At 41.5% G+C, this 26,879-nt stretch overlaps 1 protein-coding gene across 6 annotated transcripts in view; it reads left to right on the top strand.

Annotated features, from left to right (window-relative positions):
- The window catches only part of LOC112121800 (histone-lysine N-methyltransferase EZH2), an 87,554-nt gene that overhangs the window by 52,376 nt on the left and 8,299 nt on the right, over positions 1-26,879 (top strand). For 4 of the 6 annotated variants that reach the window (XM_026654060.2, XM_026654059.1, XM_026654058.1 and 1 more), the window contains 8 exons: positions 3,772-3,874; positions 5,002-5,165; positions 15,287-15,378; positions 17,070-17,310; positions 17,744-17,913; positions 18,286-18,380; positions 24,947-24,987; positions 26,699-26,824. In XM_026654060.2, the coding sequence (XP_026509845.1) occupies positions 3,772-3,874; positions 5,002-5,165; positions 15,287-15,378; positions 17,070-17,310; positions 17,744-17,913; positions 18,286-18,380; positions 24,947-24,987; positions 26,699-26,824 (1,032 nt within the window). The remainder of the gene's footprint in view (positions 1-3,771; positions 3,875-5,001; positions 5,166-15,286; positions 15,379-17,069; positions 17,311-17,743; positions 17,914-18,285; positions 18,381-24,946; positions 24,988-26,698; positions 26,825-26,879) is intronic. The other 2 variants (XM_026654062.1, XM_026654061.1) reach the window with 1 other exon arrangement.

Raw genomic sequence — 26,879 nt, 5'->3', positions numbered from 1 at the left:
CGCCCCCCCCCCCACCCCCCACCCCTGCACTACTCCCCAGTTTGTGCAGACAGCCTGGGAGTTCTAAGCAAGCATTTTGGTGTGTTTGTCAAGGACTGTTTCTCCTACTCCTTTACCACCAGGCTATCCCACTATCTAAGTACTTGGTCTTGCATCACTACAGATCAGTGTGTCTTAAGCATGGTGTAATTGGGATACAAGCTTCAGTTTATTTCTGTCTTCCCATCGCACTACTTTCCCAATCTTTTTTTAGGGACCACTCTCACAAAGAACTTCTCCTTTAGAAGATGCAATCTCTCTTCTAGATGGAAGCCGTAGAAGAAGTTTCTCAGCAATTCAGAGGAAAGGGGTTTTATTCCCACTGTTTCCTGATCCCAAAAGGAGGTCTCAGACCATATTAGTCTTGTGACAACTGAACAGATATCTGAAGAAAATAGTTTTGCATTGTCATACTGGCTTCCATTATCTGCTCCCTGGAGACTTGCATGCTGGCTTCGACTTAAAAGATGCAAATTTCCAAGTGGCAGTACATCAAAGCCAAAGGACTTTCCTCAGATTCCTGGTCAACCAATCTCGCTACCAGTTTGCAGTACTATCATTTGGCCTGTCTGCAGCTCCACATATTTTCAGAAAGTGCCTGCCAGTCGTGGCAGTGTTCCTGAGGAAATCAGGAGTTCAGGTGTTTTCCTACCCTGATGACTGGTTGGTGAGAGGCTTGTCCAAAGTTGTGGTGCTGTCCACTGTCTCTCCTACAATCCACTTCAACACTCTAGGGTTGCTTAGCAACATGGAGAAGTCAATCCTGTCACCTATACAAAAGATGAAGTTTATAGGAGCTGTCTTGGACTCTCTGGAAGCCAAGGTCTTTCTTCCACAGATGAGATTCCAGACTCTGCTGTCCATTGCTTTAAATTTGAGTGCCCACTCTATGACAACGATTCAAAATTGCCTCAGGCTTCTGGGTCATATGGCTTCATGCACTTATGTGGTTCACCTCAAAAGCTGCAAGGGTGGTTATCGGTGCACTCTCCAGTTTGTCATCCATTAGACATAGTAGTTTGAGTACCCACACAAGTCTTGACCTCTAAACTAGTGGAAAAACCGTTCATGTGTGTATGGAGTGCCATTTGTTCCTCCACAGCTGGCTTTGACCCTAGTTATATACGCTTCTGCCCTTGGTTGGGGTTTCACCTCAGGTCCTTGGAGATGCAATATCAGAGAATTAAGGGCCATTCAGTTAACTTGTAAAGCCTTCCTTCCCCATATCAAGGAAAGAAATCTGCTCATACTTACAGACAACATAGTGGCCATGTTCTGTGTGAACAGGTAAGGACAAGCCCAGTTGTCTGCTATGCCAAGAGGCAGTGAGGATTTGGGATTTCTGTATCACCATCTCAGTCCACTTCAACGCCTCTCACTTTCCTGGTGTCCAGGTTAAACTGGCAGACTGATTAAGCAGATCTTTCACCAGTCACCACAAGTGGTCTCTCTGCCCAGACATTGCCAGATTCGTTTTCCAATGATGTGGGACTCCCCAAATAGACCTGCTTGAAACAAACGTCAACAGGAAGTGCCATCACACAGGTCACAGCCCAGAGTCCCTCAAAAGATGCTTTCCTGTTGCCCTGGATGGTCACGCTCCTGTATGCATTTCCTCCAGTTCCACTCCTGTCCAGAGTGTTGTTGAAAATCACTCAGGACCGTGCTTGAGTCATACTTCTAGCTCCAGTATGGCCTTGGAAACATTGGTTTCCTACTCTGCTGATCCTCTCAGATGGCTCTGTTGACACTACGCTCAGGACCATGGTCATCTCCTCCACCCCAACCTGCAGGCCTTCATCTTACAGCCTGGATGCCCCATGGCTAATGCCTCAAGAGGAGGCTTGCTCAAAGGGAGTTCAAGATGTACTTTTAAATAGTAGAAAACTATATACCTGATATACTTCATTAGGAAATTGGAAGACATTTTCCATCTCATCCCAAGAAAAAGTCTGAGCTCCCATACATCGTGTTCCGGACAATCTGTTACACCTGAAACAACATGGTCTGACAACTAATTCCATCAAAGTCAAACTAGCAGCTATCTCGGTTTTCCATTCACTGATGGACAGTCATTCTCTTCTCCCCTCCCCTGCCCCTCGCAAGTCCCATGTTAATCAGATTTTTGAAAGGTGTCTCTGTACTATTTATATCCCCAGGTAGAAGATCCTGTTCCTCTGTGGGACTTAAGCCTGGTGTTGACAAAACTAATGGTCCTGCCTTTAAACCTGTTGCTACATCTCTTGATCAAGGTAGCCTTTTTGTTGGTAATCATTTCAACCAGAAGAGCAGGCAGATTACATGCTCTACTGTATGAACCTCTGAATACAGTCTTCTACAAGGATAAAGTTTACCTATGTCTTCATTCAACATTTCTCACCAAAGTAGTGTCTGACTACTACGTCAATTAGGCAGTATGTCTACCCTCTTTCTTCCCAAAGCCCCATGCTTAAGGACGAGGAGAGACTCCACACAACAGGTGTTAGATCATTGGTGGTGTTCTTGGACAGGACTAAGCAGTTTAGATTGTCTTCATAATTATTTGCAGCAATTGCAGACATAATGAAGTGGCTTCCGCTCTGTTCCCAAAGAGTCTCACCCTGGATATCCCCCTATATATGCTTATGCTACGAATTGGACAGTGTAGCTCCACCAAGCAGAGTATTAATACATTCAACAAAATCACATACAGCCTTTGCAACCGTTTTAGCTCGAGTGACTATCCTAGAAATTTGTAAAGCCTCAACGTGGTCTTCAGTCCATACTTTTGCCTCACACTAGGCCATCTCTCAGCAATCTAGAGATGATGCCAGATTTGCACATGTGGTCCTTTAGGCGTTGTTCAGGTAGACTCCGATCCTACTCTGGCTTGACCTGCTCGAGTGTCACCTGAAGTGGAATGGGCATGTGCAGTCACTTGAAGAAATGGTTACTGATCTGTTCCATAACTGTTGTTTGAGACATGATGTACATATCATTCCATGACCCGTCCTCCTTCCCCTCTGTATTGGATTCTGTCCAGTAAGAATGAAATGAGGGAGGTCAGCAGTGGTTCTGCCCTTTAAACCATCGCGCAGCAGCGGGCACATGCACCATCTCAATGGGCATCACTGACGGAAAAATCTCCAACAGCGTACTGGGCGCACACACGCCTGAAGTGGAATGGACATGTGCAGCACATCTTGAAGAACAAGAGTTATGGAACAGGTTAGAAATAGTTTCTTTCCTCAGCATTTCCCTATACCGGTCAGTCCCAGATTAGCATAGAGTGTGTTGCAAAATGTGGTGTTGCTAATCATAGACCACTGCCAACACAGGGAGATGGTCAACTCCTGCACTGTCGTTGAAGGATACAGTGGTGCAGTATTTTACTGAGGAAGACAGCACCATTCATCAAGCAGATACGTGAATGACTGCTGATGGCAAAATAACATAACTTATCATTTGTCCAGAAGAACCTGTTGGTAGGAAAAATCATTTTAAACTCCTTAATCTAACTTCTCTGTGATTATAAACCGAAAGCGTCAGATTTTTGAAGAACTAATTCTTTCTTTGCTTTGTAATTTAGGTTCTTGGTCAGCTTTTTTCATCCTTAAATATTGGTATAAACAGTAAATTTACCAGTAGATTAACATTTATAAAGTTACTGTGTGAAATACCAAAGGAGCACAATATTATTCAGAAAATATTTCCTATTAGTCTTCATATTTCTTTGTCTGCTTCTCTGTGCAGACAAAGAGAGCCATCCACCTCGGAAGTTTCCTTCTGACAAGATATTTGAAGCCATTTCCTCGATGTTTCCGGACAAGGGTACAGCAGAGGAATTGAAGGAGAAGTAAGATTTGATTTCTTAAGAGGTGTTGGTACACTGCATAATATGGTACTTGGATTTCTGTACTGTCTAGAAAAGAGCTACAGTGGAACCCCATTTATCCGATTTTATTGGGACCAGAGCCAGATAGGATAAACAAAAATTTGTATAATCCAGAGAATGGGTGGAGCTTGGCTCAGATAATACGGAGAGGTGGATAATGGAGTCTCAGATAAATTGGGTTCTACTGTATTAAAGTTTGTTGATGTTTTGAGTAGGATCTGACCACTCTAGCCCCAAGATTGGGAAGTTATGAATAAACTGACTACAGCTTTACTGTTTATGTAGGTGATACTTGGAGGGTGGCTGTTTCAGACATAAGGGAGGCAGTGTGGCCTAGTGGATAGACCACTGGACTGGGACTCAGGAGACCTGGTTCTTTTCCTGCCTTTGTCCCGGGCTACTGGGTGACCTTGGGTGAGAGCTGTCAAATTGGGATATAGTTACTGACCTTGTTTGTAAAGCATTTTGTGATCTACAAATGAAAAGTGCTCTATAGAAGAGGTGGTGGTATTATTTATTATTGTTAGCCTTCACTATAAGCAGCCAGAAATCACTTTTGTATGGGTATATATTTTCCTCTTGGTATGGTGAAGGAAAGAGGAAATGCTTTGTTGCAGTGATCTTTTGGGGAGGAGGAGGACGAGGGGGCTGGTGGAGGAAAGCATTTGGGAAAAAAACATTTTTGAAAAGTAAATACATCCCTTCCCTGTGATTCTCATTAATCCTGAGGCAGGGCGAGGGGGGATAAGTACAGAGTTACTTAGTCATGCCTTTGAACGTAGCCTTTATTGATATACTTTACATAATATTTGATTTAAGTAATTTGGTTTTTGACTTAAGCTATAGTATCACAGACCAAAGATAACTTAACTTCACGTTTTTGCCAAGATAAATATTGTAGAACAACTTTTTTTAGTAGGCAGTTTATTGTAAGTGTCTAGTGCCAGATTTTTCTTAGTTAAACCAGTAAGTCCAGAATAAATACATTAAAATCAGGAGTTACTTTGGATTTACAGTGGTGTTACAGCAAAACTTGACCCTTTCTGAATAGAATAAACAATGCCTTTTATTTACTTTTCTTTTTGAAGATACAAAGAACTCACAGAGCAGCAGCTGCCAGGAGCTCTTCCTCCTGAGTGCACACCAAACATAGATGGACCAAATGCAAAATCTGTTCAGAGGGAGCAGAGTCTGCACTCCTTTCATACGCTCTTCTGTAGGCGCTGTTTTAAATATGACTGCTTCTTACATCGTAAGTGCAATAGCCTTTTTGTAAATCTACATTTCATTTTATGAGACCTCAAGAAACTCTGAAGTAGCCACAGAGTACAATACAGAATAAGAAAAGAGAACAATAGATGTGCTAAAATCTGCTAACAATAGACATGCTAACTTCCTTGTGGTGTGAAAATTGTAGTTTCTGATCTTTGAAATATTGGCTATATTATTTGGTGTAGTTTGATTTCATATTTGCATTTTTGAAGTTGATAGAGTGCCTGGCCTGTAGTGGTGTTTCCCTTTTACTTTAAAAAAAAAAAAAAAAAAAATTGTTTCCCAATACTATTCCAAAATTATCATACTTATCTCTTTTTATCATAGGGAGATTGAAAACTGACCAGATGTGTGCTGGAGGGATTTGTTCTTTCCCTGTTGAGATTTTTTCGGTCCTTAGCAGGGGAAATGAATATCCGTGAACTGCTTTATTCTTTTATTCTCTTCTGAGAACACACCAGAGGTTACTCCTAGCCCTCTTAGTCTTATGGAGTGGAATTATTTTTAGACAGTTGTGTCCTAGAAATCATTCAGAAAGGATGCCCTATTCAGTTATAATTCATATTGCCCATACCTTTTGAAGAAATCTTTTAACAAAGTGTTGAGAGACAGTCAGTTTCCATTTCCAAGTGGGAACAATAAAGGACTTCCCTGAGTACCATCAGAGGAATGGTTCTTTTATTTCCTCATCCTGAAGCCAAGGGCCCAGGATGTGTGAAGCAACTAGAGAATGAGTGCAAAGGATTTTGGACTGTCTGAATTTGACACTGAGGGGAGTACAATATACAATTACTTGTTAGTGAACTCAAGTAAAGATACTCATTAACCAGTAGCTTCCAAATGAGAAATTGTCTTGAAGTGATGACCCACATGAGGGTGGTGAAATCATAAAGGATTAGGCCAATAACTTCCAGTCTCAAGAATTTTTTTTCCTGAGCTGGGGAGTTAGAGAGAAAATTCCATTTCTGTAAAATAAGATTTGCCTGACCTGATACCAAGAACATAATACACTGAAGCAGGAAATTCAGCAGATCCAGTGTCTCTTTCTGAGCCCATTATAGGCACTGAAAACATTAGCTCTGGCCCTGCATGTCAAAGAACTGATAGACCAGAAATAAGCATTTCCAAACAGGAAGTCTGTGCTGAACAGGTTCATGAAAATACTATATCCATTATGCAGAGAAGACACACAGGTCTTCACTAAGAAGCCCCCAAGTACATGTTGCCATTCAAGGATGGCTACTTCCTTGATGGAACGATAGACATTTGAGATGTTAAGGTACTCTGGATACCCATCTTCAAGGTAGAATAATCTAGCACAGTGCTTAGATGGCTGCAGAACCTTGCAAAACCCCTAAGGCTGAAGATGAACATTCAGAGCTATTATGCTCTACGTTCTTTTAGATGCAGCAATTTAATTTGTGTATGATGCTACTTATATCTATAACAAAGGCAAAATCCATTGTAGTAAGGAGGCTGTGATCTGCCTGTATGGCCTAACCCAGGGGTTGGCAACCTTTCAGAAGTGGTGTGCCGAGTCTTCATTTATTCACTCTAATTTAAAGTTTCGCGTGCCAGTAATACATTTTAACGTTTTTTAGAAGGTCTCTCTCTGTCTATATTATATAACTAAACTATTGTCGTATGTAAAGTAAACAAGGTTTTCAAAATGTTTAAGAAGCTTCATTTAAAATTAAATTAAAATGCTGATCTTACGCCGCCGGCCCGCTCAGTCCACTGCCGGCCTGGAGTTCCGTTCACCTAGGCCGGCAGCAGGCTGAGTGGGACCGGCGGCCGGGACCCCGGCTGGCAAGGGGCCGGCAGCCAGAACCTGGGGCCGGCAGCGTGCTGAGCGGGGCTGGCGGCCGGGACCCCAGACTGGCAGTGGGCTGAGCGGCTCAGCCCACTGCCGTCTGGGGTCCCGGCCCTGCCCACATAGAGTGGGTACCTACCTTCTCCCTGGTTCGAGCCCATTCTCTTCCTCTCTCTCTCTGCACTGAGCTGAGGGTGGGAGTGCACTGAGCACAGGGGTGAAGGAGCAGGCTGGGGGTTGGGGTGTAGGGTCTGGCCAGAAGCTAGAATGAGGGAGGGGGCTCAGGGTTGGGGCAGAAGGTTTGGGTGTGGAGTGCTTACCTGTGCAGCTCCCATTTGGTGTGAGAGGTGTAGATGGGAATGGGGGGAGGAAGGGGGCGGTGCAGGAGCTCCCATTTGGTGCTCAGGGTGGGGGTGGGGATGTGAGGGATGCATGAGTCAGGGCATGGGGTGTGGGGGTGCAGGAGTCAGGGCAGAGGGCTGGGGGCGTGGGAGGTGGGTGCAGGTGGGGGGGGGGGGGGGGTGTGGGGTCGTGGGGGGGTGCTGGAGTCAGGGCAGGAGGCTGGAGGTGTGTGAGGAGGGGTGCAGGGGTCAGGGCAGGGGACTGGGTGTGTGTGAGGGGGGTGCAGGGGTCAGGGCAGAGGACTGGATGTGTGTGAGGGGGGTGCAGGGATCAGGCCAGGGGCTTAGGGGTGTGTGGGGGGTAGGGCAGGGAGCGAGGTGGGAGTTGGAACTCCTGGGCTCTGGGAAAGGGCTGGTGTCTGATGCTTGGGGGAGGAGTGCTGGGAGCGAGGACTCTGGATTTCTAGGTTTCCAGCTGGGCTCTAGTTGTTCGAGGGGATGGAGGGCAGACGGGCCTCACGGGCGCTGCAACTCCTGTGGGGCCGGGTCCCTCTTCCTGCCCTCGCCGGCGGGCCCGCTTCCGGAGCCGCTCAGACTCCGCAGACACCAGGTAGCGGTATGGACACGCTAACCCAGAAACGCAACCTCCCACCGGAAGTGACAGAGGTCAGGAAAGCATGTGCAAATGCCGGCGGGAGGGGCGGAGAAGAGCGGGCTGGGCCAGGCAGGATTTTTAATGGCACGCTGCTGCCTGCCGGGGTCCCGGCCGCCGGCCCCGCTCAGCCTGCTGCTGGCCTGGGTTCGGCAGTGGGCTGAGCAGGGCCGGCGGCCGGGACACTGGCAGATAGCAGCGTGCCATTAAAAATCAGCTTGCGTGCCGTCTTTGGCACGTGTGCCATAGGTTGCCGACCCTTGGCCAAGCCTTTAAAGGGCCACTTCTGTTTGGCAAAGAACTCTAGATACATGAAATCTGGGTTCCCCACACATCAAGCCTCAGAAATAGCAGTATTCCTTTCAGTCTAAACTTGACTAGGTGCTGGCTCCCCAGGGGAGGAGAGCTCGATGTATCACACTCACTGTAAAGACCATTCCTTTTGTCTCCACGGAGGTTGGAACAGCATTCCTCTTTGTTTGCCTTCAAGCAGATTGGCATGAAGATATGCTGACCCATGCAGTGTCAGATACCATAGTTGGTAGCCTTTGCCACTTCCTCAGTAGATCAGCCAACATGAGTTTGGATCTCCATTGTCTTTAAATGAGGCTATTCAATAGACAGCAGTTCTGAACTGGGGAGCCATGGATCAGTATTCACATCGCACTCCCCATCAGTGCCCGGCCTGGGCCAGAGAAGCTAATGATCCAGCCATCAGACCAAATTCAGTGATGAATCCTGGACACATGCTACCCCAGGCACATTTTGCATATGCTAAGAAGAAGTAGTAGTTCTAAACCCAGATATCTTATCCGGTTCACTTGCTGTTGCCTCACAAAAAGGTAGAGCACCTAAAACACTTTGGCTCACCTATTGAAAATCTAGGGCATCATCCTGGTTTTCCCAGACCAAAGGGCCCATGTAGCACCCAGTATGGATCCATAAATTTCAGTTTCCAGAAAAATGCAACGTATACCCAATGTATGCTGCAAGTTTCCCTGAAGTCACTGATCCATTCAGTCAACTCAGAATAGCTTGTTACGTTATCAGTGATTTCTGTGCTTTTAAAATTTTTATCAGTCTCTTCTGTTTTTAAATTGTAAACAGTCATAAGGACATTCACCAAGGTGGTGATAGTACTTGTAGCAGCCTTGAAAGAAAAGCATATATTGAGATGATTGGCTGGCAAAATTGGGATAGGTGGGAATGGCATCCTATTAGTTTTCTGTGCACCTTCCTAGAGTGCTATTGTTGGATTGTTAATTGAACAAAGAGCCCCCTATTCTTATCTTAGCAGTTAGTCTGCTTCAGCTCAGAAGCTGGCAGAGTTTTCTTAGCATGGCACAGGCATGGCATATTTCAGTGTCAGATACATGTCTTCCTGTATGCTCTTAGTCATTGGCTGTAGAATTGCATGTACTGGGATCCATGGCAGTGAAAATGTAAGTGGTGCCTTAGCCCGCTTCTGTAGGGCAATGCTGCAGTCCTTTCTGCTCTCCCACTGGGAACCAAAATGTAACATTTTTTTCAAATGTTGGCTGTGGCTCTCTTAGGTGGTGGTTGATAACATTCACTTGGGGAAAAGGATGTAACCTGGGTTATTCCCATGGGAGAACTTTGAATATATATGATCTATTGGAATGTAGTATTGTGACCATCTTTCCAAATAACTGCTCAAAGCAAATGGGCTGCAAAGGGGGGAGGGAACGGGGGGGGACATGGTTGATCAACTACCTCCATATGAGACGGGTGAGACTTCTGATACAGGCTTCCCAACTAGTCATTTTGAGTGCAGTGTGATGGCATAATCACAGTTGCCTACATAAATAGGCAGGGAGACACAAAAAGATGGCCAAAGAACAGCACATGCTGTTGACATGGAAAAAACACCCACTAGAACTGTCAGCTACTCTCCTAGCAGAGAATTGAAACAACATGAAAGACTAGCTAAGCAGACAACATATGTCTAGTGGAATGAAAAATCAGTCACAAGCTGTTCAGGGCAGTATGGGGAACAACATATCGATCTGATTAATACTAAAGCAACAGGATGTCTTGAGTATTTCAGAAGTTCAGAGAATAAATATGATATTCCCTATTCGGTTTTGAGGGAATAGATGTCTAAAAGTTCAATTTACCTTGGCATATAGGTATTCCTGCTCCAGCCCATGGTGAGGAAGGTACTACAAAAGATAGCCAGGCCCACAGAACACATTATCCTCATAATTGAGGAGTGGCCAAAATGACACTAGTTCACAGAATGGGTGAATCTGCAATTGTCATTTTGGCTTCCAGCAATAAATCTCCTCACATTAGACTTTGTCATCCACAGTGATCAAACTCGCTTCAAGGATATGGCATGGCTGTAAATAAACATCAGAATATCCTACAGTACCATTTTAATCTTGATAAATAATCTATCCCGTTGCAGTATGAGAATTTGGAAGGTTTTGTGGCAATATAGGTGTTATTCCTGTGCTGTGTAGGAAGTTCATATATCCTGGTATTTTGGCAGGACAGTTAGGACATGGGGATGAATGCTGGCTCACTGAAAGTTAATTCAGCAGGAACTGTAACCTTTCAGGCTCATGCAGATAATGTGCCATTGGGGGCTCATTTCCTCACAGTTATTTTTTTTTTTTTTTTTTTTTTTTAAATAAAAAGACTGAAGAAATTGAGACTGGTAATCAAGCCATAATGAAAAGGTAATTTGGTCCTACCTGCTATCTACCAGCTTCCTTCCTACATAGTTTTTCATCAGGACAAGGTAGCACTTAAGATAGCGCCACATGTTTTTTTAATGAAGTTCCCCTCCTCTTTCCTTCAGAAGCAGGATATATTTGCTACTTTCCTTGTCCTACCCCCGGTAACAACAAAGAAGCAAGATGGCATTGTTTGAATGGAACTAGAACTTTAAAAATTTATCTGAAAAGAACCCAGAAATTCAGATTGTCTGAGACACCTTTCATTTTATATGAAGGCGTTAAAAAAGGACATCTAGCCAAATCTACCTTGTTGAATTGGGACTAAACAACTAATTGGCAAAGTTTACTTCAGTAGTGAGAAGATAGTGTTGGCAGCATTTAGGGTCCACTCAATATTAATGAGCTGCCTCTTGGACAAAGCAGATGCATCTCTGATAGCAATCTGTTAAAATGCCACTGTGTGCTACCTTCACACCTTTGCTGAGCACTGGAGGATGAAGTCAAGACCTCAGCAGATGCAGTTTTTGGAGGAAATGGAGGAGCCCATTGTGGAGTGCTAATTCCACCCTACAGCAATCAGAATGCTACTTTGGGAGGTCCAAGGGTCTGGAATGGCATAGAGAATCAGAGAGAATGGAAATTACCCACTTGATCTGTTTTTCTTTTTAATCCTCCTGTTTATCAGTCCAGACCCCCTTCTTATTGAGACTAGCATCACTTTATATAGTTTCAAGTTTTTTATCCAAATATTTTGAATTTCTAATAAAATGTTGGAAAGAAGTTATCATTAACTTTTGAAATGTCAAGTACACTTGATGAGCTGGGTACCCCTTTATATACAGGCGATGACATTACTGGAACAGCGTGTATTACTGTCTTCTTTTGCTCGTAGTTATACCTAAGTGTCTGGAATAACAGAATTTAGAAGAAGGATAATTATTGGGTATAGAGAACTTCCCAAAAAGCTTGTTTATGGAACAAATGTGCATTCCAGACTAAAATACTGCCTATGTGTTTGCATCTTCATAAATATTAGGAATGAGTAAGGTCTTGACGATTGTGAGCCAATTGGGGACAATGCAGATCACAAATCCCAGGAGAATGATTCCAATCTTGATTGAAGAGATCCGGCTATGGAATGAACTTTCAGACTCTAGCATCCCTAGGAAACTGAAACCTTCCACTATTGGGGGGAGAAAAACAACAACAAAAACTTTCCACTATTGCAAGAATGACATTCACAATATTGACATCCCTTCTATGCAAATGGGTCCTCTCCCCGGCCCCCCCATCAGAAACCAACCAACAGCAACAAAAAATACCCAACACAGTTTTGACTGACTGACCAAAATTCTCGTGGTGTAGTTTTTAAAGTATTTGTATGTTAACTCCTGATGCACCTTCTTTTTCAGATGTCTGTGGTGATGTGTTAAAATGCTGAAATGCCTAGTTTGTAATAGAACAGAAGCACAACAGCAGAGATTTGTCGTTTTTGGTTTCGTTTTTTAAATTTGCTTTTGTGCAGACCAGGGAGAAAATTATTGGCACACATTTTTAGGACAAATATAGCCGCACCCATAAGAGGTCATAATGAAAATGTTCACATGTGAAACTGATACATATAACTAAAATAGTTTTGATTTCTGCAGATTTCTACAGTCTTGTAAACCACTTGCAACCAATGTTCCCAGCTGTATTCTCAAATTACTGCAGAGCCATTTTCCTTGTGGATTGAGGAGAGGAGAGGAGAAACTGTTAATATAGAAGAAAGTAAAAGTCTTTCAGAACAATAAAAAGTCCATATTTTCAGCACTAAACATTTTAAATACGGAAAGACTTGCTTTTCCTCTGTGTTATTGCTTTCTGTTTTCCTGCTTCCCTTCATTATTTTTAGAAACTGAAAAATAATGTTTAAAACTTCTGGCTTTAAATATTTTGAGGTATAAGATTTCTTTGAGTGTATATTTCATATATTTAATGTACAAAACATCTGAACACATCAAGGATGTATAGATGTAGAAACTACATACAATATTAAAGCTATAAACTTCAATGTAGGGGGAAAAGAAATGTTAGTTAAGTATAATGCATACTTCAAAGGGGGCAGAGCTGAAGTTGTGCATTTATCCTGAACTTTGGCACTTCCTAGTAACTGAGAGTTCAACAATGCAGCTATTACTTCTAAATATAGTGTTTGGTAAGGAGTTATTTAACATATTTGGAACACCTGGTGGTAAGAACTTTTTAACTAAAATAGTATTGTTAATATTTTATTTGATATTATAAAGCAATGTAAAGACTTATGGTGCTTAAGAATCACAATTTCAGACATCAGATTACAAAGCCTACGTGGAGCAATACAAAGTATTTGGGAACAGTCTGAGTCTCATGAATGTTCTCTCTCCCCCGCCCCCCATTATTATTATTATTATTATTTTTTTTAAATTTGTACTTACTAAAGCCTGAACTGGGCTTTATTGGTAACTATTGGGTTTAAATTGGAACCAAATATACCAATTCCTTTTAGGTTGTGGGATTAAAAAGTACCCTAGAACTACACTAATTTCAAAGAGGATAGCAGGTCCTGGTGTAAATTGGTGCAGTTCTATGTCAGTCTTTGGCGCTACATCGATTTACATCAGCTGAGGATCTGGCTTAGCATGTTTAGTGTTTCAGTCTTTGTGATATTGAGTTCAAACTCTTCTTTGTATTTTGCTATATGTACTACCATAGTCTAAAATGTGTTCTCTTTTGTGCTTCAGAATTGTGCAATCTGAGTATCAGATTTTCACTATGGAATTAAATTGCTTGCCATTGAGACTTGACATACGATCTTGTGAATGCACAGCAATTGCTTTTACATCTTAACTATTGCTGCTTGAAAATAATTCATGTTATTCAGGTTTTCCCTATACTAAATTAGGGAGAAATGTAAACACTGCTGTTATGTTAATATGGCAAAATTGTAAAAGATCTTTAATAGCCTTAAAAATAAATATTAGTCAATGTATACTAGAGGCTAAATGGAGGCTAGTTATCCTTTCAGAGCCTGATACTCACTCTAGGAATTAAGTAGAGTAATGGAGGGCTGTATTAGCCCTCCACACTGGGGTTAGTTTAACCTATTTTGTATAGTAGCTTTAAAAAAAAACAACCCCAAAACCCTCCCCCTAAAATAATGGTTAATTTTCTGAGTTGGGTAGCGGAGCACTGTGAATTCAAGGCAGGCATCACAATGATCACATTTTCTTTTAATTAAAGAACAATATCATGTTGTATTTAATAGCACTTGTAAAAATATTTGTTTTCTTCATTGTGTATAATAGCCTACTGGAAATATAAGTGACATTCAGTTTCTTACCAATTTTTTCCCCTCTGTCATTGGATTCCTCTGAAAAGGAGTTGATTTTTTATCTTCCTTCCTGGCTATATTTATTCAGTTCAGGCGTAGCTAATACAGAAAGATATCAGTGAGGTAGCTTATCTAGATTATGCTTCCATGGTGACCCTGATACTTAAGAGGGCTAAGTATCTTTTGAACAAATGATCATATGAATGTCTCTTGAAATATTGACGGTGAACCACAGAACAGAAGTGTGTTCTTCATTGCTTTTTTATGATGTATAAAGATGACCTCAGAGGTGGTATTTAATCTTCATGCACACTCTTAAAAAGAAATTGGAAACATTAGGTCATTTCAGTTTTCCCCTTAAATACTGGAGAACTAATTGAATAACCATCAGGCTGCATGTGGAATTTTCAAAAGCACCTACATAATTTAGAACACACGTTCTATTGACAGTGTAGCCGCGAGTTTCCCACACTACTTAGGATCTTACAGCAAAAAGAGGAAAGTCAAGATATTCGAAAGGGCTTGTTTTTTTATTGTATTTTTGTGTGGTGAAGAGTTCTTTTGAGGTGGTCTTCGGACGTCAAAGGAACAGTTAAGGGAATTATTAAAGCTCATTTTGCATCTATGCGAACACTGAAGTCTCATTTACCCTAAGGCCTCTTTACACTTTCAGAGCAGTGTAAAGTGGCCTGGAAGTGGGTATAGTAAAAATTGGCTCCCACTTTTTAAAGTTCCAGAGGTTTAATGTAAATGAGATCTTTGATGATAATTGAAAAAATCAGGATTGATTGCCTAGTTGTAAACCACTATTTGTCCTGGTCTTGAAGCAGGAAGGAGCATGTTCTTGATGGAAAGTCTGTGAATAAGAAGTTTGACTCCCACTGGTAGTACCAATGCTCTGTCTGAAAGAGGGTGGGGGAAACCAAACTAACCCAGGACATTGCCCCTGTTGTGTGTGTGTGTGAGAAAGAGAGAGAAAAGGGTAATCATTTTTACTTAAGTGATCTGAATAGGTGGAAACACATACTATAAGTTATCAGCTTTGCACAATTTTACTTGCCCACTCTTTTTTACTTTTTTTAAATGGTAAATAAAATACCATTTAGGTTTTTCTTTCACTATTACTATGGTTGCCATCAGGCCACTTTTGGAGAAGTTCAGATAAATTTTCAATTTTGTAAGTATTTGTGAAACACATATTTAAAAATACTTATTTGAGAAATATTTTTGTTTTACAGCATTCCACGCAACTCCTAACACTTACAAACGGAAGAATACAGAAACAGCAATAGATAATAAACCTTGTGGACAGCATTGTTATCAGCATCTGGTAAGATAACTTCTTTCATTGGGTAGATGGAGAGTTGAGAGGTTTTTTTGTACTTTCTATTTAGCAAAAAATAAAAATCAAGTGATGAAAAAGGTTAAGCCCGTAGTGAAATGAATCTAGTCAAGCCATACTATACAGTGCTGTAGGAAACTCTGTTGATGACTAAGGTCCCATGTGATGTTAGGAGATACTGTGCTAATGAAGATGTGAAATTTAGGTGCTAGCAACTTGCAGTCAAAGTTTTCATAGCACTTTTCACAAAAGTAAGGATAGTGACTCCAGTGACCAGGCCAAAGTTCAAATTGGGAAGTTGAATTATTTCATATGAAAGTACGTACCTCTAACAGTGTGAGTATAGGGTTACCATATTTCAGGACACGGCCAAAGGGGCAGCTGGAGGAGAGAGGGGAGCTGGAGGCGTGTGTGTGTACACTGGGAGGGAGTATTTGGGGGGTGTTGGAGGGGTTTGTGTGTATACTGGGAGGGGCACCTGGAGGGGGGAACCTGCTGCCTCACTCTCCAGGTGGGGGGGCTGTGTGTTGCTCCCTGTAGTGGTGGCAGGGCAGCTGTCGCAGGCCCAGAACACAGCACCTGCAGTCTGTCAGCACCTCCCTGCCTCTCCTCCTCCCCAAGGCTGGGAGCTGGGGCTTGGGTGGGTAGGATCCAGCAGCTGTGGCTGCAGGGGAGGGACCAATCTCGGCATGGAGATAGCTCTTTCTGAACTGCAACCTCTGTTTGCAAAAATCCGGACATTGCCTCTTATTTGAAAAAGCGCCCGGACAGAGGGTGGAGGATCAAAAACAAGAAAACGTTTGGGGAAGACCCAGATGTATGGTAACCCTATGTGAGTATCTTCCTCTCTCAGTAATGCACTGTTAACAGGCCCAATCCTGAGCTGGGACTTGTCTACTGACCTTTTACCGCAGGTGTAAGAGAGTTATGAACTGAGCCCTGATCTGTAATTTATCTGTTATAAATTTCATAAACTGCAGGGATTTGTTTCATTGTCAGGGAGGGTTTCCGCCAATGTTTGTGTCCCTTAAGAAGCTGATATGGGTGAGGGATGGAGAACTTAGTTGATATAGTTTCAAACCCCACCCCACTTCTCTCAGTTTTAAGGGTTATTTTTGTAGGAGAAATAACTTTCTAATCCAAAAATTGTTTGCTATACATTCTCTCAATCATATCCATCTCAAAGAAAATGAGAGAAAATACTATGCTGTATTCATCTTTCCCTGTAATACCAGACCTTTTTTAGCTATAACACCTTAGCAGTTCCCAACATTTCTGTTTTTGGCAATGGACTTTATGCTGGAAAATTTTTATTTGTCCATCATCAAAGATGAAAGTATTTTTTCATTTCTTTAAGTCAAAGTGAAAATAGAATGTGGGTACTAATATCAAAGCTAAGTAAATTGATATCTCAAACTGTGTGTACTTTATTGATGCACACAGTAAAAATCATGAGCATGAGATGACTCAAAAGCATTGTGAATAAACATTTTTAGATTTATATTAAAATATGTAAATAGTTATTTTATCTGAAACCTGCTGTGTAAATTATGCATTTTTTCATGATTCGGGCTTTGGCTTTAAGTGACTAGTGATCCATTCTCACCTCTTACCTCCCTCCTCCCCAAATTAAAACATTTTAAATCCATGTACTGAAGACTCTATTATTCTTTATTTAGGAAGGGGCAAAGGAGTTTGCAGCTGCTCTGACTGCTGAGCGAATAAAGACACCACCAAAGCGCCCAGGTGGCCGCCGAAGAGGAAGACTTCCAAATAACACCAGCAGGCCCAGCACACCAACAATAAATGTGTTGGAATCAAAGGACACAGATAGTGACAGGGAAGCAGGAGCAGAAACTGGAGGTGAAAATAATGATAAAGAGGAAGAAGAGAAGAAAGATGAAACATCCAGTTCCTCTGGTGAGGCCAATCAATGCTTTAATAAGAAATGGATTGTGAGGAGAGGTCTCAAACCATAATTAAGCAACCTTAGAAGCCACACATTTTTGGGTGTATTTGGACTTTTAATTTAATTAGAAGATATGGGATAGTATCTTTATCACAGAGAGCCTTATAATGAAAGTTCAGAATAACTTCATTTGTTTGGCACTGTCTCCTGAATACTTTCAGAAGCTAGACTGTGCTACTGTGCTAGACTGTGAATTCTTCCCACTGTCTGATTATAGCTTTTGTCTGTAGATGTGTAAAAACTTCTGTATGTGGTGTCTTCTCACTAAAAAAAAAACAGGACTTTGTTCTGTTACAGTTCACACATAACTTGATGTTTTTAAGAGTCATGGAAACTTAAATTGTGAGAGAAGCCTCAACCTGATTGATGCTCTTGATGTTGCAGAGGCAAATTCCAGGTGTCAGACACCAATAAAGATGAAGCCAAATATTGAGCCTCCTGAGAATGTGGAATGGAGTGGTGCAGAAGCCTCGATGTTCAGAGTTCTCATTGGCACCTACTATGACAACTTCTGTGCAATTGCTAGATTAATTGGGACCAAAACATGCAGGCAGGTAAGAAGTGAAAATTGCTTATTTTGGTGGCAGCATGCTATTTTCAAAACTGGATAGAAAATATATGTTAATACTCATTCTTATAAGAGAATTTATTAACCAACTTGGTTTTCCTGAGAACCCTGTCTTCTCTAATTTTTAAAAATTTGTACAATGAATTTTAGTGATTTCAATGTATCATACAATTTAAAATACACAGCTATTTTTATTTGATCATTTAAGATCAAATAAGATAAAATAAGAAATATATCTATAAAGGGAAGAAATTTTGTGGCTTGTTATAATTTGTAAGGTGTTGGAGGAAATCATTCTAACATAATAGAAAGCTTCATTTTCTATAAGTGAGATATATGTTATGGTATCTCTTGCTAGGTGTATGAGTTTAGAGTAAAAGAATCTAGTATTATTGCTCCAGTTCCTGCTGAAGATGTTGATACTCCTCCAAGAAAGAAGAAGAGGAAGCACAGGTAAATCTGTTAATAAATAACCTTAGAAGCTAAACATGATAACCCATAGGACAGGGGTTCTCAACCTTTTTTTCTTTCTGAGCTCCCCCAACATGCTATAAAAACTCCACGGCCCACTTGTGCCAGAACTGTTTTTATGCACATAAAAGCCAGGACCAGTGTTAATGGGTAGCAAGGAGGACAACTGTCTGGGGCCCCATGCAGCTAAGTTGCTCAGGCTTCAGCTTCAGCTGTTGGCTCGGGGCCCCAGGCTTCAGCCTCATGAGGTGGGGCTTTGGCTTTCTGCCCTGGGACCCAGCAAGTCTAATGCCAGCCCTGTTTGGCAGACCCCCTGAAACCTGCTCCCCGGGGACCCCGGACCCCTGGTTGAGAACCACTGCCAAAGGAGACTTATTGAACCAGCAGTACACAAGTAAGGTCTTTGAAAGAAAAGGCTGCTTATTTCTTCTTCTCATTCCTTTGCTTTCAAAGAACACAAATGAAACAAAATTGTCCAATTTCTCAACAACAAAAAAACCAAAAGAAAACCCCAAAACTGTTCTACCTTTATAAATAGTCAAGTTCTTCACAGGTGCTTATAGGCTTATTGCAACAAGTAAATTCAAGTTGGGGTTAGATTCACATTATTCCAGACAAATGTTATAATAATCAAAAATTCACATTAGTGTAGAATAGGTTAGGTTTTGTTGAATTAAGAAAAAAAAAAAAAAAGCAAAAATAAAAAAACAAGAAAAAAATTTTTTTTTTTTTAAAAAAAAAAAAAAAAAAAAAAAAAAGATTCCTTGGGTTTTTTTAGAAATAACACTTCAATAATGAAGTCATGTGACTATAATATGTCATTTCCCAATAGTCTGAATCAGTAGTGAATAGAAGATATTCTGCAAATTAGTATGCAGATTTTGTCCATATGGTAAAATGTAATGCTTCAAACAAGCAATAACCTGTAATATGCTGGAAAAGTAAGACACACATCCTCCCTTTAAAAAACACAACAATTCTTGATCACCTACATAGACTCAGACATTCCGGCTTATTTACCAACTAGATACTTAGTTGAAGAACCATGCTAGGAGGCTACTAAAGTTCCAGTACAAGACAAAGGTCATATGGCAACTTATCTACGTTTATTGATATAAGTGATAAGGAAAGCTGTTATAAGGCTCTTTCTGAGAATATAAAAAGCCCATCCAAAATTAACTTTCTAAAAGTTTTTTAAAATGCCCCTCTTTCCTCCCCCCCCTCCCTGTTTCTTGTCTATCTACTTTGCAACATCTGAACACTTTTGATAGTGACAATTTCTTAACTAAAAATCTGGGGTCCAACAGAAACCCAAGCATGGGACAATTCTGTGTGTGTTCTGGTGCATGTTTTTATTCCTAGAAGGGTGAGAGGGGAAAAAAGGAAGAGAGAACCCTCAGTAGCCAAGAGATCTTTGAAAAACTTCTTTCTATTTTTCCCAAATGGCTGCCTGTTTCTCCCCTCCCCCTACTTTTTCCAGCAATTAATCCCTATTACTTTCCTGGCTCCTCTCTACCTGTTTCATAGCCTTCTTGCTCAAGGAGAGCCTTCCATTGATCTTAGTGCAGAAGCTTCGACAGCGATAAAATGAACTGACTGCTTGTAGTGTAGAGAGACAATCAAACCAGGGTAGAAAAGGGGGTCAGTGAGCAGCTGGAAGCGGTCCTGCTCTGTTCAGATCACAATAGTACCATTGCTCCCTCTGCTTCATAGCTCTCAACTGTCCTGAGGCATTTGGTGGGCAAGATTTTCAAAATCTGAAATTGTCCAGCCAAACTGGACAGTTGGCAGCTCTGTCTAGGAATGTTGTTAGCTTTGAATTCTGGTTTTCTCTGTTATTCTGGTTCATTGGGTGGGGAAGTGCTATACACCAGTGTGTTCTTTCTGACTGGTTGCCAATGTGTCCGTGATAAGTGATTTCAGGGGGTCTTTACTGCTTTTACAACATCTCATTGGATTCTGCATTTTACTATGTCAGCTCAAAGATTAATGGGTTACTTTTCCTCCTATGTAAGAAGAATCTTGAGTAAAACAAAACAATATTGTCAACACTTGTTCATGATGGTTTTCTTGTTTCTCTGCCTTCTTGGGAGAGATGCAGCTAGAGGTTTACAAGTGGCTGAAACACTGTGAATGAAGAGGTAGAAAGTGTTCTTTATGTTGTTTCCAGTCTAAATCTACTGTACCGGAGCCAGGCTGCTTAAATTGTGTTGAACAACCTGTCTCTGACTCTCCTAATTTTGGGACATGGCTTTCATTGCAGGCTCTCCAGAGCCTGCTGCACGCTCCAGTTCCTTTCTGCCAGAAGACAGCAGAGAGCCTGAAGAACAATTCATAGTGGCTTCGTACGTTCACAGGCACCATCCTTCTGAAGGAGAACTCCATTCGTAGAGGAGAAAAAGCAGCAGCAGCAGGCTCAGTTAGGAGCCTTTGTAACATCTTTCCTACCTGACTTTTTCATTAAGCTTTCTGTTCAGTCTGGGTGGCCCCTCTACCAATATGCTGAAGCCGTCTTGCAAGCCAAACTGCTACTATTTACTCCACATGAGCACTTCCAAACTTAACTTCCTGCAGCATCGGGTTCCCACACCATCTTACATGCCAGTCTGCTCAAAGAATGGAAAGCCTAGTAGGAAATACAGCCTGCTCATTGCTGAGAGCAGTTTCCTTCTCTCCTTACTATGCCAAAGTCTTTTAGATTCCTGATAATGCTGTGCTAAAGAGAGAGGAAAACTTTCTTTTTACACCTCTGTTGTAGGAGCCTAATAACTTCAGTTGTCCTGAGGTGTCTTTTTATGTACCATCTCTGCAGCCCAACAGTTTGTAAAAGCTATTCTTCCTAATTAAACCGAGAAGACAGCTCTGTATAAGAGACAACCAGTTTAACAACTTAAATAAAGAGCAACAATTCCACCAACTCAAAAGAATGTGACCATACACTGAGATGAGAAGAAATTGGTACTTTAGTCATTCATTCTGACATGCTTACATGCATATCTAGTTGATATGAATGAAATAGTCATCAGTCTCCCTCTGATCTCACTGGATTAATAATGATCAGCTGTAATGAGTTGTTTTCCCTCATTAAATAGGACTTGACTTGATTTCTTAGACTAAACTTAAGAGAAGAAATATTCTTGATGATTTTCTATCCAGATAGATTTCATTTGAATTCTTCTTTCTGTCCTTATTCTTCAGGGATTGGTTCTTCATAGCACCTAGCTATAGCTTTTCTATATTATTCTGCCCAGGATACTGAGTATCTTGGCCAAAGTATCATCGTGGCCTGGCAAGCAGTGTGGCTGATGTCTTGACCCAAATTACTTGCATTCCCCTGTAAAAGGCTGCATCTTTAGAGCGAGTCTAGACACGGCATCTTTAAGGAGTCTAATGAGAACAAAAGCAGAAAAGCAAAAACCTGCTTTTCCAACCGATCTAACTGCATATATCAGTTGAATTTTCATTTCTAAACTCGAGACCGATTCAGTGTTGTCCTCATGCCTTTACTGTGGATAGATTTTAGCAGTTTCCCCAGAAATGTCTATAGCTGCTATCCGGTTGATGTCAGCATCTTCTGGATTTTTAGCCAGAAAGGTCAACATATTTGACAAACAATTTCAGTAATCAGAAGTGAACATAATCCAGAAGCATTCAGTTATTAAATGCACAGGCAGGCAGGAACCAGATGTAGAGATCAGTTTGTCTCCCACTTTGTTGGAGATCAGCCATCAGTAATTGGCCTATTGTTCTTGATACCTGGATTTAGGAATAACACTTTTGAATGCTTTCTCACCTTCCAACATGTATTTATATACTGAAATTGCTCTTGCCTGGAAGATTCTCCAAGTACCACTTCTTGGTAAGCCTACCTCACCTGGCTTGTTGTTTGCAACACCTCCTGACTATTACTGGGGAGAATGGGAGAAGTGGCATGTACAGTAAGAGGAAATTACTCACTAGTAATTGTTTGTCATGGTCCAGTATTTATTCCATCCTACATCCCTTGGGAAACATCACTTGAAGTTCCTCTATTTTATACTATCCTACTACTACTTTGCTGTGGAAATCTCCCACTTGATACTTTTGCCTCTTTGCTTCCTGGTAGTTGAAAATACAACATTGTCTGGTGTTGCTGAGTAGGATGGGAGAAGAGATAACAAACAGAATTACTGGTGAGAAATCTCTCACCCCCACCACTTGTCCTATCCCCAGTATGTCACTCGTTGAGGCCATTAAAGGAAAGGTGCAGTGCTTCCAGGCAACCTTCCACCTCTTAGTCATTCAGTTTCTGAAAGCCACCATGCTAATCTTAGGGTTTATGTTGCCACCCATCGCCAGTATCAAAGAGCACTAGTCAGACCTCTAGTTATCCCAGTTGGCCCATGTTGAAGCATTCACTTGGTCCCTAATGTCATCTTTAATTCCCCCTCTGAACTCATGATCACAATATGCCTTTAATCCTTTACTCTCAAAGTACTGTTTTGGTGGCCCTAGTCTCCTTCAGAAGAGTCAGTGAGCTGGCATAATTCATCACAACTTCCATATCTAATTTTCTACCACGTAAAGTTATTTTGGTTCTGATCTTGGCCAAAGTGTTAATCTTTCATTTTAATCCATCTCCTTGCCAAATTTTCTATGAAATCTAATGCACCCTTAGAAAGGAGGTGGCACACCTTGGACCTCTGCAGGACATTAGTACTGTATATACTCGTTCATAAGCCGAATATTTTCGGTAAAAAAGTGACTCATCAAAGAGTGGGGGTCGGCTTATAAATGGGTTTACACCAAAATTTGATGATTTTAAACTCTATGGAATCATTGAATTGAATATCTAATACATTGTTTACTTGGAGCGTCTGCAGGCGCGGCTCTCTGTGGCTGCGGTTCGCTGTTCCCAGCCAATGAGAGCTGTGGGAAGTGGCGCGCTCTCATTGGCTGGGAACGGCAAACAGCGGACACTAGGAGCTGAGGGGCTCTTGCCTGCAGATGCTCTAAGTAAACAAAACGTCCAGGCCCGCTAGCGGCTTACCCTAAGGGGCCAGGAGCCAAAGTTTGCCAACCCCTGAAATATAGGATCGGCTTATGAAAGGGTCATATAGTTTTTGCTATTTTTACCTATCCATCTTGGGGAGTCGGCTTATAAACGAACGGGCTCATGAACGAGTATATACGGTATGTTACTTTGTTAGAATTGGAGAAGTACTTAATTCATAGACACTTGATAATGATCAAAGGTCTGATTCAAGAGTCTTATCTATGAAAATCTTCCATTACCAGTAGGGAATTTGGCATACTACTAATCCATATTGTCATCTTGGGCCAAAAGAAGGAAAGCTTCTGTGGTGGAAGTATTGTTCAGCTGTGTAGTCTTTTCTACTTTTAACTAGTCTGGAGTGTTTGGCGAATGTAACTTGATTATACATGTGAGGTATATTAAATTTTCTGACTTGAAATCTTATTTCTCCCTTCAAGTAGTTGGGAAGCAGAGTTCTAGAGAGGTTCTATGTCTCTTAATTGAAGTAATACAGTGCAGAAATAGGAATTTTTACCTGTTTATATCCTTTTACTTCAGTATTATACCCGCTTGGAGTGACCTACCTTGAAAAGGAATTAAATCTGTTTTGTATAACCTTTTTTCGAAGAAAAATTATAAATCTGATGAAATTAAGAACCTGAACTCTGAGTCTCATAGTTACCTTGACAAGAGTCTACTTAATTGGATGGAGAACAGGTTAACGCATATTTAATATAAGCTAGCTGTGTGGAGAATCATGTTGCGTTTGGTTAAAGCTGTTGGGTACACAGGAGGAAAAAACAGTAATCCGTCAGAATCAAAATTGACGTAATGCTGTGCAGAAAGGAAATAGGTAGAAATTCCTATTTGGTTAAACATATATTTAAATGTATTTAAGCTTTGAAAGAAGAACTTCTGGGTGTTTGTAGTCATTGGAAAGAAATGCAGATTCATGGTTCTGTGCCTTAAACATTTGAATCTACCATGAGAATTTCTCACTACGCACAACACTCTGCATTACGTGGACCAGTTACAATAATTAACGCTCTCTAGAAATGGAGATCTATACAGAAGCAAATTGACAGTCCGTCCCATAGTCACAAATAATAGAAATTTAATGTCGGTATTTAAACGTATGAATTAACTCCTTGGGAATATAAATTTAGGATATCCTGGCTGCACATGATTTAACTTTATTATGGTGAAACTTGGTAGTTGAATTAGTTTTAACTGCTAAAGAAACAATATATTGGAACTACAGCTTTAAAGCAAAATTAAAAACACTGGTTTCTAACATAATTTTTAGTAGATTGTAAATCTCCTCAAGCACGTTGATGTCACCAGATTTTAGCAGTAAACTGGGCTAGTGTGGAGGTTCTCCAGTAAAACTTCGATGTAGAAGGTTTAGGAATTCTTGTTACAGAAGACTTTCCCAGTTAAATGATGTAGGTACCTAGAACTGCAGCTACATTCCCCAGCCCAGTACAGGAGGAGTTCCTGTCAACCTTCTTGTGTTTGTTTTGTGTTTTTGCAGGTTGTGGGCTGCTCATTGCAGAAAGATACAGCTGAAAAAGGGTTAGCATCTTTCCATTCAACTTTGTCCTGAATTTTTAAGATCCTACTAATGTTTTCTGAATGATGTTAGGCCATTTTATACTTTTCATGGGGAGTCGGGGGTCACAAGGAGACTGAAGAATAGTAACCATACATTACTGATATAGCAGGGACAGAGGATATTCCACATTGTTTATGCAGCTGTTCAGAAAAGCTTTGCATATTTTAAAAGAAAATAAAACTAAATAGGAAGGAGGCAATGAATTCATAACACTTTAGGCAGGCCTTGTTATAGTGCAAATAACACAGCACAACTGTAACTGTGATGAGCTGCAGTTGTGTGGGTTTTTTATTTTGAAAGATGCTCTAGAAATTTGTGGGGATGGGAGAGACTTTGATTAAAGAATAATCTTCTGTTCAGAGGTGGATTTTATTTTATTTTATTTTTTGCTGCTTGGTTGTAAACTGAAACAGATATAATATTATACAACTACACCTAAACCAGCATAAGTGCTAGTGGATTGAAGGCAGTTATTAATTTATATATCACCCAAAGTCTATTAGCTGCTGTACAGATAAAGCGAAAGACAAGATTCCTGCCTTCAAGAGCTAGGGCTTATCATCACAGGGAAATTGACCAGCAGAAATATAGCGGTATAATTGTATGGGTATTGCTAAGCAGTATAATTCCTCTTGTGGAATAAAAATGACCTTAGTTTAGATCAGTGGGGGCAGCCTGTGGGCCACACACGGCCCATCAGGGTAATCCGCTGGCAGACTGCCCAACAGTTTGCTTACATTTGCATGGCTGCCCGCAGCTCCCAGTGGCCAGTTTGCTGTTCCCAGCCAATGGGAGCTGCGGGAAGCGGCAGCCAGCACATCCCTGTGGCCCGCGCCACTTCCTGCAGCTCCCAGTGGCCGGGAGCGGTGAACTGTGGCCACTAGGAGCTGCAGGCGGCTGTGCAAATGTAAACAAACTGTCTGGTGGCTCGCCAGCAGATTACCCTGATGGGCTGCATGTGGCCCAGAGGTTGCCCACATACAGAGCTATAGTTTTCACAGGTGCCAGCTTCTAATTTTCCCTGGGGGCGCTCAACCCCTGCTCCGCCCCAGGCCCCACCTCTTCACCCCTTGCTCCACGCCTACTCAGCTCTTTCTGCCCACGAGCGTGCCCCGTCCCCGCTCCTCCCCCTCCCAACTCCTCCTGCATGCTGCTGAACAGCTGTTCCAAGGCATCCCAGGGCTGCTGGGGGCGGGGGGGGGGGGTTGATCGGTGGGGGGCCGCAGGTAGGCAGGAGGAGGGGGGGGAAGAGGAGCTTGGCTGCCGGTGGGTGCTAAGCACCTGCTAATTTTTTTCCATGGTTGCTCCACCCCTGGAGCATCCATGCAGTCGGTGCCTATGCTAGTAATATTATACAGCTATAGTTCTGCTCCTCAATTCCCACTGTAGACGAGCACTTAGGTTCTAAATACACTACAAATTAGTAATATGAGGGGTGAGGTGCAACAGCAAGCAAGCAACTCAGTAATTAAGTTAACATGCATCTTGTTAATGCCACAATTTTTGTTTCGTGTACTTTTCTATTATTAATACTTTGAGAAGAGTAGGTTTGATAGGCCTTTTTTGTTTAAGTGAATTTTAAGACGGGACTTCCCATTTGAAATTTTTGGTTAAACAAAGTTAAAGTTCTTTCATTCTTAATCTTTTCAAATTATTACTATTTTTATTCAGATGGGTCATCCAATCATGTTTACAACTATCAGCCATGTGATCATCCTCGTCAGCCTTGTGACAGCTCATGTCCTTGTGTAATTGCTCAGAACTTTTGTGAGAAGTTTTGTCAGTGCAGCTCAGAATGTAAGTAATTTTGGAAGGCATCTGCAATTGAGTGTCTTTTTGTAGACTAGTTTCA

The sequence above is a fragment of the Terrapene carolina genome, unplaced genomic scaffold (genome assembly GCF_002925995.2).
Source record: "Terrapene carolina triunguis isolate 2854851 unplaced genomic scaffold, T_m_triunguis-2.0 Scaffold179, whole genome shotgun sequence".
NCBI lineage: Eukaryota > Metazoa > Chordata > Testudines > Emydidae > Terrapene > Terrapene triunguis.
Note: the sequence above shows the minus strand (reverse complement) of the source record. Positions and strands in the feature narration are given on the sequence as shown.